This window comes from Patiria miniata, unplaced genomic scaffold (genome assembly GCF_015706575.1).
Source record: "Patiria miniata isolate m_02_andy unplaced genomic scaffold, ASM1570657v1 HiC_scaffold_18, whole genome shotgun sequence".
Lineage (NCBI taxonomy): Eukaryota > Metazoa > Echinodermata > Asteroidea > Valvatida > Asterinidae > Patiria > Patiria miniata.
Window position 1 is genome coordinate 12,501,099 of NW_024037056.1, and position 17,077 is coordinate 12,518,175.

The window sequence follows — 17,077 nt, forward strand, 5'->3', positions numbered from 1 at the left end:
TTTTTACTTCTTTGTGCATTTCAACTGGTAATTTACGAAAAATTTAGAAAAAATATTCAATTGTACAAGCCTAACTACCGTATCTTTATCACGAACCAACAATTTTTGACTCACTACATTGTTTTGAATTGTTATTGTACACTGAAATGTGGCAAGATTTTGGAGGATTGTTTATGCGTATTTGAAAGAAAACAGTGAGATACAAAACCTCTATATCCCATGTCCAATATTGGTAGCTAAACAATGATCTGTAGATCATATTGTATAATGACAAAGAACATATTGGTTCCGTGTAGTATTACAACTCCGTGATTTCTGAGAAAAAAAATTGTATGACTAAAGTTTTCCCTTTTTTTCCCCGATGCTTAAAATAAAATATCCTACAACATGGCCAAGTGTGTGCCATAACCAAAAAAGGTTGGTTTTTTGTTTTGATATCTAGTTTTACCTAACAGTCTTTTCCACAACCAAAAATCAAAATTTCCCATTTTTTTAAGTTTCCGTTATGCAATTTGTTTCATTTCATAATATATGATATTACTGTGGTTATATCAGACCACAGCAGCCCCGCAGCCGGCCCGCGCGACGTTCATGTTGCTCGCCACCGTCCACGTGTCCGTGTACGGGTCGTAGATCTCCACGCCGCGCAGCCGATTGGTGCCGTCGAAGCCTCCCATGACGTAGATCTTGTTGTCGAAGATGGCCACCGCGGGCCAGGCACGGGGGGTCTGGAGGGAACGGATGGAAGACCACTGGTGTGTTTGTGTGTTGTACCTGGCCAAAAAAAAGAAGAAGAAAACAAGCTCGATTTGATCTCCGAAGCTGCGGACTCCCAACGAAATTGGGTTGCACTTTGCGGGGAATATGTACGGCAGTTTTCAGTGAATGACATCTCCAGAGCTGCTGTGCAGCAGGCAAGGGGCTAATGTCTCCCGGATAATTGCCTTTCATTGAGCTGCGGCTGGGTGGGACGTTTGTTACTAACTAACTAACTAACGCAACAGAGAGACATGATGATTCGTTGAGCTGCTGTCCGGAACTAAAAAATAGAAATGTTCAAACTGAGCTTGTGGGATCAGGCCGGCGTTTATCTCCGGTTTCCTTGGCATGAAACGACCGAGAGTATTTCTATTCCCTTGGATGGGATGCCGGTCCATTGCTGGTTACTCCCAGCTAATGCTGGTACCCATCTATACTCCTGGGTGGAGAGAGGCAAGTGGGGGTGAAGTGGCTTGCCCAAGGACACAACATATGACAAGCAGCAGAATTCTGTGATATTAAACAACTGAGAATATTTCTATTCCCCCTGGATTGGATGCCAGTCCATCGCAGGTTACTCCCCAGCTAATGCCGGTACCCATTAATACTCCTTGGTGGAGATGCAAATGGGGTGAAGTGGCTTGCCCAAGGACACAACATATGGCCAGCAGCTGGATTCGACCCCCTGACCCTCTGATCATGAGTTACGAACCCTAACCACTAGGCCACACTTCCCCCATGATGTCCAGGTTAGATTTGTACATGAGATTACTTTGTGGTTCTTGTCATCTTTTACTAAAAGAGGGGTATGATGCAGTGTCAATCACAAGTCAATCACAAGTCAAATCCAAACGTCAATCATAAGAATTAGGGAATGAGCAACCCTAACCCCTTCGAGTGATTTACAAGGAACCTTCCTCACTCTTGCAAAATCCAACACCATTATGATAAACTCAACACCCAAACTGTTGGACTCTGATTATGGTGGTATGCCTGACCCCATGTAAAGCATAATCAGTTTACTAGTGCAGTACTCACTCCAACAGATTCCAACAAAACATGCAGTTGGATTTTGAAGGGTTGGGGTGGTTAGGGTTAAAAGTCTTTCACTTGACTTGAAGCTTTCACGTCTGAAATCCTCAAATTTCCCCGGTAACCCACCTCTCAGCTATATTGAAATACTGGTCCGTGTGTCGCAGCCGGCCACCGAAGGCATATATGTAATGATCCATGGCCACCAACGCCAGACCGGATCGAGCTTTCTCCATCTCGGCTACAAACGTCCACTCTTCTGTCTCGGGATCAAAGCATTCCACGCTGGCCCGATCCGTGTGATAACTCTTGTCATATCCACCTAGAACAAAGACACAACTACTTGTAATAATCCTTTGTAAATCACCAAACACCGACAAATAGAACTGTTATCTGACTGACTGATTGACTGACTATCTGACACATACCAGCGACGTAGACTTTGCCGTCGCACACTGCCACCCCACAGCCTGATCTCTTCTGCTTCATGTTGGGCATGAAGTTCCAGTCATCTGTTATAGGGCTGTATCGCTCTACTACGTTGTAGCTGCTGCTGGCATTCTCTCCACCTGCGGGACGAGAACAAATATCATGATCAAGAAAAATGATGAATAGGAAGTATTTATACTAAAAAGGAAGTCGGAAAAGCATAGGTCAAAACACCGTTGTTGTTTTGTTTTTTTTCATCTGGCCTGCACTGCAGATCACTTGGGTTTGATCGAAACTATGGCTCAACATAGTGTAACAAAAATGCAACTCCTGTTCATTTTTTAGCTTAGCTAAGAAACAGTCTGTGCTAACAGAGTGTAATGATCGCTGGAAACATTCATTGATTGGTTAATAATTCATGATTACTGGACGATCAGCTTATCATTTCAGTGTTGGAATAACTATAGTTTTGCTGTATAAAGTGCAACTGTCACAAGTGTCATCTGTCGTGCCTTAAAATGCACTTAAGCGTGAAATCTAGTTTGGTTTTCCATGTAGCCTGGTTTTCATTTTGAAAATTCTCCACAAATGGCATTCAAGCCTTTCCATTTCATTGTCTGAGAAGTTGCCATGTACTTTGTAAAATTGGCTATGGATACCCAATCCCATAATCTGGAACCGATTACTGACATCAACGGTAGGGTACTCAGGTACCCAGTTCCAATGCACACGCCTAGTTCTTTTGGGGTTGAAGAACCCTAATTCATCGATACGAACCTAAGGCATAAAGGTGACCACCCAGGCTGGCTAATGCCATGAAGGATCGCGGCACGTTGAGGTTGGATCGCGGGTTCCAACGCTTGAGCAGCGGGTCGTAGCACTCCACCTGGCCTAGATACATGGTCTGGTCATCACGGCTACCGCTGAAGGCACATTCCCCGCCCACCGCGTACAGGAGGCCGTTCACTGTGGCCGCGCCCACGGCCGTCCGCGATATGGACATGCTCTCCTAAATTATATAAAGAGTGAAGATTAGATTTTTTTTTCATTTCAAAGGGCAAAATAAGCAAAAAAATATAGCAAATTTATGTGTTAAGCAGAAATAAGATGAGCGCCAGTCACAAAGCATATAATTTGCATGACATTTTGGCTGGTAGCCTGCTTTTACTTAGCAAATATTTTCTGCGCTTAGCAAATTTCTGTGCTATGCAAAAATCAGCGGAGTACCATTCAGAAGTCATGTACACATCTAATGACTTTTGGCTGTTAACCTGTTTTTGCTAAGCAAATATTTTCTGCGCTTAGCAAATTTCTGTGCTACGCAAAAATCAGCGGAATACCAGTCACAAGTCATGTATACATCAAATGATTTTTGGCTGGTAACCTGTTTTTACTAAGCAAATATTTTCTATGCTTAGAAGATTTCTGTGCTAAGCAAAACTCAGTGTAGTACCAGTCACAAGTCATGTACACATCAAATTATTTTTTTTTGGCTGGTAACCGGTTTTTACTAAGCAAATTTTTCTGTGCTTAGCAAATTTCTGAGCTAAGCAAAAATCAGCCGAGTACCAGTCACAAGTCATGCACACATCACATGAGATTTTGGCAGGTAACCTATTTTTGCTAAGCAAATATTTTCTGTGCTTAGCAAATTTCTGAGCACAGCAAAAATCAGCGGAGTACTAGTCACAAGTCATGTACACATCAAATGACTTTTTGGATGGTAACCTTTTTTTTATTTAGCAAATACTTTTCGTGCTTAGTAAATTTCTGTGCTTCACAGACAGACAGACCAACTCACCTGTGGCACCCACCGGTCCCGCGACACGTCGTACCGCTCGCAGCTGCTCAACTGACAATCCACGCTGTTCCGTCCCCCAACCACGTAGATACTCTGAGGCTGGGACCGGCTACCGATGAGCGCCAGTGCCTGGTTGTCGTTGCGGATGCGCAGCGCGTTGGCGAGCCGGTCCCGGCACTTGGAGCAGCGGTTGATGAGTTCTGATTGGTGGACTCGCTGGAGGAGGTAGTCCTTGTCCAGTAGCGCCAGGCGGATGTGTTGCAGCACGGTGCAGCAGCAGCGACTGCGGTTCTGCAGGTCGTAGCTCAGCCAGGAGACGGCAGCCTCGTACACCTGCAAAGGAAATTTTCGACGAAATATTGACATTAACCCCCGTTCTGCTTGAACAGTCTCAGCCAGTCAAAATTTGTACCCTATTCCCCGGTCATGCTAGTCACCAACAATCAGATTGATCACATGCATCCGAAGAAGTCGAAATTCATCTTGAAAAAAAGGCTACTAGTGCACAACAGTTGGCAATTTAAGAACAAGTACGTGCCTTGAGACTTCTGGCTGGCAAATTCAACAAAGCAATCCAAGAAGTCAAAATCAATCAAGTGACTGTTTTCAACAGTTAAGAGCTCCCTGCCAACATAAAGCAGGATTGACTGTTTATGTAACTTGACACAGCTTTGCCTTGACTGTAGGAGATTGATAAGACAGCTGTGCTGTTGTCAACTGATGGAATTTGACCAGTCAAAAATACAAGAAATCTAATCTCTCACAATTGGTGACTAGCCTGTGTATTAATAATGGCAGGGGAAGAGGATGGATTTTTTTTTGACCGACGGCAGGAGGTTAATGAATATTCATGAAGTACCAACCTCCTCCTCTCCATCCACCTGTAGCTGGTCGCTCTTCAGCAGCGCCACCACGTCCTGCTCAGCCAGGACGAAGAACTCCTCCGACCTGATCACCTCCCGGAAGTGCTGGTAGATGAAGCGACGGGACGTGTTCTCCAGGTCCGTGCAGGAGTACATGTCAGCAAAGGAGTGGATACCTGGAGGAGGAAAGGGGGAAAAGATAAAGGTGTACCCAGGGCTGTGCCAAAACATACCGAATATTTGAATATTTGAATATTCCGAATATTTGAATATTTAATCATGAACCAATCCTCCAACAAATTTTGTCGTTGGGGTCATGTATCTTGGATTTTGATGACATTTAGCCAGGAAAAATTGTCAACTTTAGACATCTTGTCGCTTTGTCACTTTAAAGGTAGATCATTTGCAGCTATCCATAAAGTAACTGGCCAAATTATTGTTTAAAAAAACTTACTTAGTTTAAAGATGGGGATGCAATAAAATCCCTGTGAAATAATTCTTTCTGGCATGCAGTCATTTTGAAGAAAACACTAAAAGAAGGTCATTTCCAAAGATGCGTCGAGTGTCGCATTTTTGGAAATTTCCGTTAGCAGTTGGCTTGTAATTGGGCAAACCCGTGGATGGGTGCACGCAAGCGTTGACGTGACACGCACATGCGAACGGTTGTTGTATTATTTGTGACATTGCGTAGCTGCAATCACCTGAATGAGAATGTGTCCCGGGCGCTGATTTCGGGCGCAATTCAAAACATGATTCGGCAACTTTTGAACTGAACTTGAGAATCTAGAATATTGGTTTCTCGGAATACACAGCATTCACTGAGCTGAAACTTCATCAGGTTAGTTGTTAAGCGTCTGTCTTTAGATTTTGAGCACGTTTTTCACTTCCAACAAAACAATGCACAAATGATATATGATCTAACCTACCTTTCAGGGCTTACATGTCACTTTGTATGCAAATGAAAAGAACATCAAATTGACTTCTGAAGGTGCACAATTTTGATCATACTACACCACTAAAACAGTGCCTATAAGTGTCTAGAATTTTATAGCCTATTCGATCAACAGTGCCTATACCTCATGTTTTCAGGGTAACATTGACGTAACACACACACAGAAAAAACACACCAATTTTGAATACACCCTGCACCTACCGAGGCAGTTACTGGCATCCAGCTGTGACTGCAGGAACGTGCAGCACACGTTGCGCAGGCTACTCATAGACAGCATGCTGGCACCGGCTAGCACGATCTGTACGTTCTCCACGTTGATCTCGATGAAGCCTGAACACACACCGAGACAGCCAACAAAAAAATTTCATTCAAGAATTCATTCCCAAGTTCAATACAATTGGTTTCATTTGTGCATTTCATTCCCAAGTTCAATACACATTTTGTCATTTGCGCATGTAAACACCACAGTTCTAGATCAATACTCTTGCCATAGCAACAGTTCCAAGCTGAACTAAGTAAATGTCATGTTTTTTTGCTCAAAACACTCTAGACAAGCGTTTTCTAAGCACACAGAAAGCGGTGCAGCCCTGTTTGATTGACAATGGACGTGTTTTTATAACAACTCTGAGGAAGGCCAGTTCAATTTAAAGGGAATATACAACATTTGCAAACATCAAAAAACAAACCTATCAAATTATCACAACATACCTTACTGGACTGTTAGTGAGCGATAGTCTAAAGCATCCTGAAAAATCATGGCACCTGGTGTGCTGACATTTTCAAGAAAAGTGGGCTTTTTTTATCAATTTTCAACACTGGTCAGCTGACCAGCGTTGGAAAAAAACTGGATTTTTGCAAATACTGCTCCCAATTTACCATATTTTGTTAGTATGCATTTTCTTTGCAATCGATTACACACCTGTGAATGGGTACAAGCCAGCTAGACTGGTTCCCTGACCGTACATTTCCCCGACGTCTATAAATTACTCGTTTCATCTTAAATTGGGTCAGGGAACCAGACTACAAGAACATGATTGTTTTTCTTGGTTATTCCAGCATCTACGAACCCAAAACTTCAAACAAGTCAGTGTAACAATATTTGATATAAAATACTAACGTCTCAATCTATCCATTTCTGAAAATTACAGCAAAAGCAAATGATGTACATGTATATTCCCTTTAATCTTTTGTAAACAACTGATATCATTGTCTACACACTGTGCAGTATTTTTTAATCATTTGGCGGAACATACATACATGTACCGTATGGAGGGTTTAATATGTTATGAATTGTTTTTCCACGTAATATTAATTGCAAGACTGTATTTTTTTTAAAGCTCTTCTTTTTATGAGGGGAGGGAGTGATAATCATTAACAAACACAAATGAAATATGCTTGCGGGTACACCATGGAAAAAAATATCTCTTTTGTGAGAAAGTCATGGCTCCGAAAAGATTGGGCTGCAAGAGTGAATCTCGATGTTTCAAACAGCGTACTGGTATAATGCACAAACTGGTATAATGAGATGTATCTCAACTCTATTCAAAATTTAAACAGAAAATCCCTTTAATTAATAAGAATATACAGCCTGTCTCAAAAAAAAATGGTACAATCAGAAAAAAAATTGGTTAAATATGAAATTTCAAAATAAGTCATTCTTACTTGGCATAATATTAAAGAACAAAGACTGGGCTTTCCAATAGTGTTTGTTTGATCTTATTTGCTTTTGTCAATTCAGAGATATAATCAATTTAGAGCGATAGACCACTGTGCCATGCTGTCTTGAAGCTCACAAAAGATTGCAACCAGAAAGTGGCACAAACTCGATTTTTGTGTTCTGCAGTAAACTGGAGTTATCTCTGGATTGACAAAAGCAAATGAGATGAAACAAAAAGTATTGGAAAGCCTGGTCTTTTTTCTTTAATGTGAAGCTCAAAACAACTTACTTATGTTGGGATTTAATATTGTACCATTTTTTTTTAGACAGGCTGTAGTTGGGCAAATCCAGCGTTATGAAATGTCTGTGACAGAGGTGTTAAGAGCTCAGTTAATAAACTTGAAAATGTATTTTTCAAATCTATACTCACACATCACCTACCGGTAGTAACGGTCGAAGAGATAACAGACCAGGAGTTCTGGATCATTTCTCTGAATCATTAATTGGATATCGTGGCTACCGATACTTGGCTCTGTCACGGACATTTACGCTTCCTTTCATAACGCTTGAATTGCTTAGTTGACCATTCTGACCAGCAATTCCTCAAGATCAGAGGGTCAGGGGTTCGAATCCAGCTGCTGGCCAAATGTTGTGTCCTTGGGCAAGCCACTTCACCCACATTCACTTCTCTCCACCCAGGAGTACAAATGGGTATCGCATTAGCTGGGGAGTAACCTGTGATGGACTGGCATCCCATCCATGGGGAATAGAAATATTCTGTATCATTTTATGCCAAGGAAACTGAAGATAAACGCCGGTGTAGCGTGAATATCCGACTCCATGAAATGTGGACTCATTGGTAGTACTGCGCACGCGTGAGTACGATACTATGCTATTTTTAGGATCGTTTCGGGAGAGTGACCTGTCACGTGCAAGGGATCAACCAATAATAGGGAAATAGGGGTCCGATTTTCATAGGAGTCGGATTTCATGTGACACCGGCCTGACGAGTCATATATTGGCTTGCCACAGATTTTACTCACTCACCCGTGTACATGAAAGTCAGAATGATCTCCATCGCGACCGGGTCCACGCCGTGGATCTCGACGTGGTTCTTCGCCGTCTCCTTCATCCCGTTGGTGAACATGGCGCGCAGGTACGGCGAGCAGCCCGCCAGCACCACCTTGTGGGCGCGGAACGCCTGGTCCTCCAGGCGCAGCACCACGTCGCACAGCTCCTGCCGCTGCCGCAGCTCGTTCATGACGGTGAAGGCGCTGTGCGTGTGCAAGGTGATGGTGTAGGTGCGCGACTGGATCATCTTCAGATGCATGTAGAGGGCAGGGTTGCTTGCTTAGCGGCAAGTTTTGTTCGATCGTAGGAGTTCAAATTTGCGAGAGTTTTTTCGCTCGTGTGTCCAGGCTGCTTTCAATGTCAAACCCACAAACTTGGTTGTCACAACAAGTTTTCTTAAATCCAAGAGTCTAAAAATTTGGACAGTTTCGGCTTGTTTGTCCTAATTTTTGTTTAAATGCCAAATTCGCAAACTGGCTTTGTCACGTTAAGCTTTTTGAAATCAGAGGAGACAAAACTTGGGATTGTTGTTTTCAATGCCAAATCACAAATTGGGTGGACGTGGTGTTCTTATGTCAAAATTCTTTGGGTGAGTTTTGCTTTTTTTCAGATCTGTTGACTTAGCAACCCAATGCTAAATATTTTTTTGTTTTGTTTACAGAATTCAAGCAAGGACAACTTTTGTTTACTCCAAGCGAACAATTTTGGCAACAACAATTTCGGGCTTGAGGGACTCAACACCAAGTTCACAAACAGGACTGGACATGGCGCAGCTTACTTGTGACAATATATTTCTGTCAGTGACTTCAGATGTTTCAGACCTGTTGCCTTAGCAACCTGATTCTAAAATTTCCTTACAGAATCTTGAGCAAGGGTCCCTTTTTTAATGAGTCTAAATTGGCGAAGAAACAATCCTTGTTATTAGGAGATGGTAGGCTGGCAAACAAATCACAAATTGAAGGCCTTGTTTGACGTAGTGTACAGCTCGCTTGTCATGACCTTTCACAGAATTCTCTCGAACCTGGATGGAAAAGCAACATTTTCGGCACAGAAAGGAATTGGTCAAGTTATAATACTCATTAATAGGAGCCCTTACAGTGGCAAATGAATCTTGAACTTAAGAACGATGATGTCAACTTCCCTACCTGCCTTTCCACCGGCTGTGGTTTCGCAGACGTCAAAACTCTTAAGCTTTCCCGGAAGGTCCATGATGCTTGATAATTGTGCCGAATTCTCCAATTAAAGTCTTGTTTCCATGACAACTGATCAACAGATGAGTAGGTGCTGACGTGTGAGGCCAACGCAAAAGTTGGCTTCGATGTCTTCCACCCCCAGATGTCTTTCTTTTGTGCCTTTCTCAGCCGAAACTTGAAGTCGTCACACACTTAACGAAATCCGACAATCCGAAACGAGGGCATCCAACGTTGGGCCTATCGCAGAAACAATCAAACATACAATGTAAAAAGTACTGTTTAAAATATTTTTTTTATAAAGCTAAGAGTAACAAGTTTTGAGTGATGAATGTGTGAAAATTGACAACCAAATGTTTGGGAACTGCTACACAAAATTTTGCTCAGCAAATTTGCACATGCTAAGCTGAATCATACCTGTGTCCTTAAAGATAGAGTATCATTTGCAGCTATCCAAAAAGTAACTGACAAAATTATTGTTGAAAAACTTACTCGGTTTAAAGATAATAATGGCACTAAACTCCCTGTGAAATTATTCTTTCTGGCATGCTGTCATTTTGAAGAAAACAATAAAAAAAAAAGGCCAATTCCAAAGATGCGCCTGAAGACGCATTTTTGGGTGCGTACAAACGTTGAAACGCCGTACACGCGTGCGCTGTTGCTATAATCCATCGGTTAAGTGCGTGACACTGCGTAGCTGCAATCGGCTGAATGAGAACGTGTCCCGGACGCTGATTTCGGGCGCAATTCAAAACATGACCCGGCAACTCTTGAATTGAAATCGAGCTCCTAGAATATTGTTTCCTCAGATTATACAGCATTGACTGAGTTGAATCGTCATCAGGTTAGCTGTTAAGCACCCTTCTTTAGATGTCGGGCTCTTTTGGTGCTTCAAACGAAAGAAATGCACAAAGGACAAAAATTTGTCCTTTGTGCATTTCTTTCTATTGAACTAATGCACACACCTCAAACATGGCTCCAATGCAAACAATCTATACACAAGATCTGAGTTTTTGTTTTTCATGTCATTCAAATTCACTGTACAAGTCAATAGGAAAAACCACACATTTTAAATTCCCACTCAATACATACTGCAGTAAGCTGCCATCTCATCGTGCACAGAATTTGTCACCAACGAAAACGCAGAAATTCTGATGCAGAAAGTCTTACGCAGTTTCGATGGAAAAAAAGGTGTGTCGCAGCACTGGAGATGCAAAGCTGTTGCTGATGAGACACTGCGCTGTCCAAAATGGCACGTGAATTATCATAAGTTTTCACTTGCATTATACAGGGGCTGGGCTGAGTCACATCTCAATTTGCTGACAATATCTCATTCATAAATTTGTATACGGTGACATCACTCATGAATATTCATGAAATAACAGCCTGTGTAAAGGTATGAAAAAAAAAATCATCAGATTGGAAACACTGAAGCTGACTCATATCTCAATCTACATGAAGGCCTATCTCCCTGCAATGCATACATGTAGGATGCTGCATGCGGGTACAGTTGACGACTTCATTCATAAATCTAGCCAGGTGTGATGTCACAGTATGTATGAATATTCATAAGATGTCAGGAAAGTGTGTAAATTAAAAAAGGTGGCATATTGGCACATTTTGGAGCGGAGTCACATCTATCTCCTAATGAGGCTGCAGCATCAAAGCTGACAGTTTCATTCATAAATCTTACAGCTGGTGTCACATCACTAAATGAATATTCATGAGATGTTACATGTGTATAAAATTCAGTACTAGAAATTAAAAAGTTTTGGAGCTGAGTCGATCACTTCTCAATCTATAGATCTTCCTACATGATTTTACATGTAGGTGAAGCCATTTAGACCCATCTGCCATATTTCATTCATAAATCTCATAGACAGGTGTGTCATCACTTATGAATATTCATGACGCGTCAAGCAAGTGTGTAAAAAAAGGCAGCGTATTGCACAATTTACAGCCCAGTCACATCTCTTACTCTCGCTTACTACATACATTACATATGCTGAGTGAGGATGCAGTGTTGAAGCTGACACATTTCATTCATAAATTTATCACATGGCCAGGCGTTACATCACTTATGAATATTCATGAGATGTCAGCATGAGTATCAAAAAAAATATGCAGATATGAACTTTTGGGGCTGAGTCACACCCCAATCTGTCTTCCTACAAAATTAATACGCTTCATGCAGATGCAGCCTCAAAGATGATACATTTCATTCATAAATCTATCAAAGAGTGACATCACTTATGAATATTCATGAGCTTTCAGCAATCCTGTCAAAAAAACCCACAGATTTCAAATTTTACTGTGGTTTTTGTGCAGATTTGCAAATGTTTAAAGCGGTTTTACTGGTAAATAGTGATTCATTGCTCAGATTGTATCGGCATGAGTGATCAATATCGTTGACGGCACCAAAACAACTCAAGGCATCTGCATGCGCATTCAGGATGACTAAACGCTGCACAATGCTCATTAGGAGAAACCTCCCGTCGTAAGGACGCCACAATTTCTTCCTCATGAGTGATTAATTTAGTGATTTCAAGGAGTGAATCATTCAGAGGAGATTGCCATGGAAATTAGCATCCTCTTTTTTTGTGTGTGGCTAAGCACTTGTTCAGTGCTTGTAATACTTATAAATGCATAAATTCACATGTGTTGGTTCTTTTATTTTAAATGTTGTGGATCTGAAAAAAAAGACTGAAAATATACTTCCAATCATAATGACACGTTTTCACAGTCCCGGAGATTATGAATGGGTTGTTCACAAATGAATGGAAATGCAGGAAAAATAATATTATGCTTTGGCCTTGGGCAAAATGTTGCACACGAACGAAAGGATGTTTATCTAAAGGCATGCAAGATGAATTTTATGGAAAGAAACTACAGATTTTATATACAACTTACAAGCACATATGCAACCAACTCACATAATTGTTTTGGTTATTTCACCTGAGTATACTGGCAAAATAATCGAGTCACAATAAGTCCCACTTTGGTGCAAACTGCTAAATAACCGACAAAAACATACATGCATACATGTACGTAACTACAAAAGGCAGCATTGTTCATGAACAATTGACTTTCCTTAGAAAGTTCTGCATTCAATAGGGAACGTTGAACAATAGAGGACAATAGGGTCCCCAATTCCTGAAGGTCCCCAATTTACGATCGTGCACAAAACATACGGGAGGTCTTCCTAAAAAGTTAAAGAACAAACACAAGAGGGACATGCAGACTGAAATTTGTATCCTTGTGGAGACATTTTTTTGTTCTCGTGTACTAGAGTTTGAAAGTACAGTTTCAAAATGCTCTTATTTTAACCAGAATTAATTTCCTTGGCTGAAATTCGGACTTAATAATAATATCCCTTTTCTAAAACTCTACCATTTGCGACAGATCAACATACATTGGGACCTTGGAAATTCCTACTTTTTGAGTAAAATCCATATGTCTACCGGTATTTCCCCTGTGGAGACGTATTCAATCTTTTGTTCCTTATTGTGTGCATGTCTCCAGAGGGCACGGTGTACTATCAGATCAATAGGGGTCCCCATTGCAGGCAAATACCGGCACACACTTGTGTGTACATATGTACAATGTATGATGTTGTACATGTACAATGTACATGTATGTACTTACAATTTGCAGCATGAATGTTCACTTGAATTCTCGGAAAGAACTGAATAAAGCAGAGATTAAATGAGCACCCAATGCTAAGTTGAGACACTACCGGTATGAGAAATATATATATTTACATGTGTAGCACATTTCAGGAAGTTATTCAATGCATCTACCGGTATAGGCCAGCACTGTTGAGTATTTCACAATACTGAGAAGCTTAAAGAAGGGGATTCCCCAAATATGACCCTGAGCTGCATGTCAATTTGAGACTATGGGTAATTTCCTTATATCTACTGCACATGTACACGTGTACATAGTGTGCAATGAAGGAAATACTGTGGAGCATTGCATCCTGGGCTGGCTTGCGCTTCGAGCAGGGATTTTGTGCAGTGCAAACTGTTTCACAATGCAGCTTTATGTACATTCACTGCAGTGCACACTTTCACTTTTGGTCTGGTGGCTATCCATATTCCAAAAAAGGAACATTACATGTTCCTGTCAGTTTTGTCTACTACACAACTTACACAATAACTGTACACTACAGGGTGGTTAAAAAAAAAAGGACACCCACATTTGACAGCAATTTTCACCTATTTTTAAAAATTATTTTCAACTGTCGATTAGTAGCTATTAAAGTCCTGGCCTTTAAGCAAATGTGACGAAAAAAATCGTTGCATTTGCACATTTTGTCGTTGAGCTATGCTAATTTGAATATTTCATGTGCGAAACTAATGTTTGTCCACGGAGGCGTACATGTACTCTCAACACAAAATGCACCAATGCATGCTTGACCATTATCATTTGAAAAAACGCGCTGACAATGAAGCCCATCTTCACATTTGATTGTTATGTTATGTAATGTTATGGAACAATGAACTTAAGTGGACAGCTCATTGAGTAGATGATCTTAACACTGACATGAATAATTGGACAGCTTCAATAAAAGTTACCAGGGCAAAATATATTTTGGTGGGAAAGTTTTTAAATTTTTATGAACTACTAAAACGTCCAATTTACATAGAATAACCCGTGGACAAGACTGATTTTGGTGACTTGTATTCAAATTAGCATAATATCACTATTTTTGCGACTTTTACTAAGCTTTTTTCACCATACATGGTTAAAGACCTATACTTCACTACTATGTGAACAAACATTTAAAATAAGTTCATTAAGTAGGTGAAAATTGCTGTCAAAAGTGGGTGTCCTTTTTTTTTACCCACCATATATAACATGTACAATACAGCATGCATGTTAGCCTTTCGTCAAGGCCATCGTGGCTTAACTTGCCGGCATTAGACAAAGCGGCGAAAACGCGAAGCGACTGGAGTGGGAGACCACACACATGACACAAGCGAGTGGCGTAGCTTTGCCACTCGTACGTGCTACGCCACTCGCTTGTGTGGTCTCCCGCTCCAGTCGCTTTGCGTTTTCGCCGCTTTGTCTAATGCCGGCAAGTTAAGCCACGATGGCCTTGACGAAAGGCTACATGCATGTGTACATCAGTTTCCTTATTAGTTTGCATGAACTGCAAACTTTTATATTTTACAGGAGCAATAAATAATACAATTATTACAATGGTCTTGAGTTTTTCATAAAGTACTACCCATTATAAACATGTGTATTTTTGCTCAATTGACAATCAGCAAACGCATAATTAGAAAATAAACTTGCTGGTACCGATATACATGTAATGTATGTACATATGTAGGCCTTCACATAGGACTGAATTCAACCATGATTCAACTAATGGCATGTAGTTTATTGACAATAGAAAGCTGGCACTATTAAAGGGAATGTACATCATTTGCTATTGCTGTAATTTTCAGAAATGGGTGGAATTGGTGGGTTGGAAATATATAGCAAATATAGTTACACTGACTTTTTTCAGGTTTTGGGTTCGAAAATGCTATAAAAACCAAGAAAACAATCATTTTCCTGTAGTCTGGTTCCCTGACTCCATATAAGAAGAAACAGAGCACTTTACATACATTGGGGAATTGTAAGGTCAGGGCACCAGTGTAGCTGGCTTGTACCCGTTCATAGGTGTGTAATCGATTGCAAACAAGTGCGATGGTCAATTGGGGCCAATATTTGAAAAAAAGCCAGTTTTTTTCCAACGCTGGTCGGCCGACCAGCGTTGGAAATTGATACAAAAATACCACTTTTCGTGAAAATGATTTTACAGGATGCTTTACACTGTCATTCACTAACAGTCCAGCAAGGTATTTGAAAATGATTTGGTAGTTTTATTTTTTGATGTTTGCAAATTGTTGTATTTTCCCTTTAATGGGGGGGGGGGGGAGAAACAGGTGCATGCTATACCACGGGTGGTATTTTTGCTGATCCCAGAGGGCTAGCCTATTGTTCCTTTGTACCTACTGGAAAAAATGGACTGAGAGACTGACTGTCACTTGCAAGGGCGTCAAATCGTCAATCGCTTCTCAAAAGTGGGGGATATACATTGTACCTTGATCAGCACCAATGCGAGCACGAAGCGCAAAGCCCTACGTCGTGGGCCTTTATAATTTTGGATTCCAGACTCCATGTGGTGCGATCCAGAGCAATTTTTGACCACTTAAACCAATTTTGGTGAGCAAAAGATCATCATTAAGACATTATTTTCGAGTTTGGAGTCTTTGAATCAGCTATTCTGAGCTTACGTTGGCTACAATTTCTATTCGGGGATGAAAAAAAGTGGGAGGAAGGGACAAATGATATATCTCCCCATCTCCCCACTTTAAAAAGTGGTCACTTGTGACTTTAAAAGGGCCATGCAATGTCATTTTTTTTTATTAATGCAATCCTTTAAAACACACCTTTGTGTCCCATTTAAGCCTATTTTCAATTTTCTGTTTTGCCATTTTCAAGGGTATTTTGGTGCCTTTATTGTTGTGACTTCGTAATTCATGTAATTGGGAGACGGGAATCAGACCTATTGCAATGTTGGACTTTTACTTCCCTTTAAAAATAAAAATCATAATTCAGAGCCAGAATCAGACAAAAAGATTAATTTATGAAATATGTTGTAATCAACTGTATGGGATTCGTTTTAGAAAACTTGTAGTTGTACCTTAAGGCGAACGAAACAAAAAATTAAATTTCGTGCATGGTCGCGTTTCAAACTTGGGTCACCGGGTCCACAGTTCAACACCTTACCAGTTCGCTCGGTTATCCAGACGCTGTATCACAATTTAATACTAGGTTATCGCGGTACATATTTATTAATATATATTTATTAAGTTCATGAGTTAGATTTATCACGGAGGAATGGAAGAAAATTAAAAAATATAAAGTAATAATGACATGACAATAATAGGCCTAGGCCTAGGCTACATTAACATTAAAATAACAATGCAAAATATTTTGCATGAAGTTGAACTTGAAATCATTATTCAATGATTCATGTTAGACTTAGAGATTCATGTTCAATACAAAATGTTAATTATTTAGAATATCTTCCAAAGCCAGCACAACATTTCAATACTCACCAAACTCTTCTTGACTGAGTCTTCACACAAAATAAACCTTCAAAAAGCCAGGAACGTGGTTCAGTTTTGATCCTAAATTCAATATATTTTACTTTTTAGCCATGATTTAACCAGAATTAATGAACATCTGTTGACTATGTGTAGCGCCCTCTGTCGACCCATTTCGGAAAGGTGGAACAACAAATCGACGTCATTAATTGGTCTG

At 40.6% G+C, this 17,077-nt stretch overlaps 1 protein-coding gene across 2 annotated transcripts; it reads right to left on the reverse strand.

Moving 5' to 3' along the window:
- Positions 1-359: 359 nt before the first annotated feature.
- On the reverse strand, positions 360-17,014 carry LOC119724647 (kelch-like protein 17). 2 transcript variants are annotated; one of them, XM_038195793.1, is made up of 10 exons: positions 16,873-17,014; positions 9,710-9,994; positions 8,541-9,585; positions 6,038-6,166; positions 4,885-5,060; positions 4,022-4,354; positions 2,998-3,229; positions 2,220-2,360; positions 1,921-2,113; positions 360-774 (listed from the first exon to the last, which is right to left on the reverse strand). In XM_038195793.1, the coding sequence occupies exons 3-10, from the start codon at positions 8,821-8,823 to the stop codon at positions 552-554; spliced, it is 1,710 nt and encodes a 569-aa protein (XP_038051721.1). In that variant the 5' UTR covers positions 8,824-9,585; positions 9,710-9,994; positions 16,873-17,014; the 3' UTR covers positions 360-551. The 2 variants fall into 2 exon arrangements, with proteins under 2 accessions (XP_038051721.1, XP_038051722.1); XM_038195794.1 differs by lacking the exon at positions 16,873-17,014 and adding an exon at positions 13,400-13,514.
- Positions 17,015-17,077: the final 63 nt, after the last annotated feature.

Bases quoted from the DNA above. Each gene is read 5' to 3' on its own strand.
- LOC119724647 (XM_038195793.1), bottom strand. From the start codon at position 8,823: ATGCATCTGAAGATGATCCAGTCGCGCACCTACACCATCACCTTGCAC. The intron at 6,167-8,540 runs GTGAGTGAGTAA...GTGTGTGTTCAG, and splicing joins TCTGACTTTCATGTACACGG to GCTTCATCGAGATCAACGTG. The intron at 2,114-2,219 runs GTATGTGTCAGA...TCTTTGTTCTAG, and splicing joins CGGCAAAGTCTACGTCGCTG to GTGGATATGACAAGAGTTAT.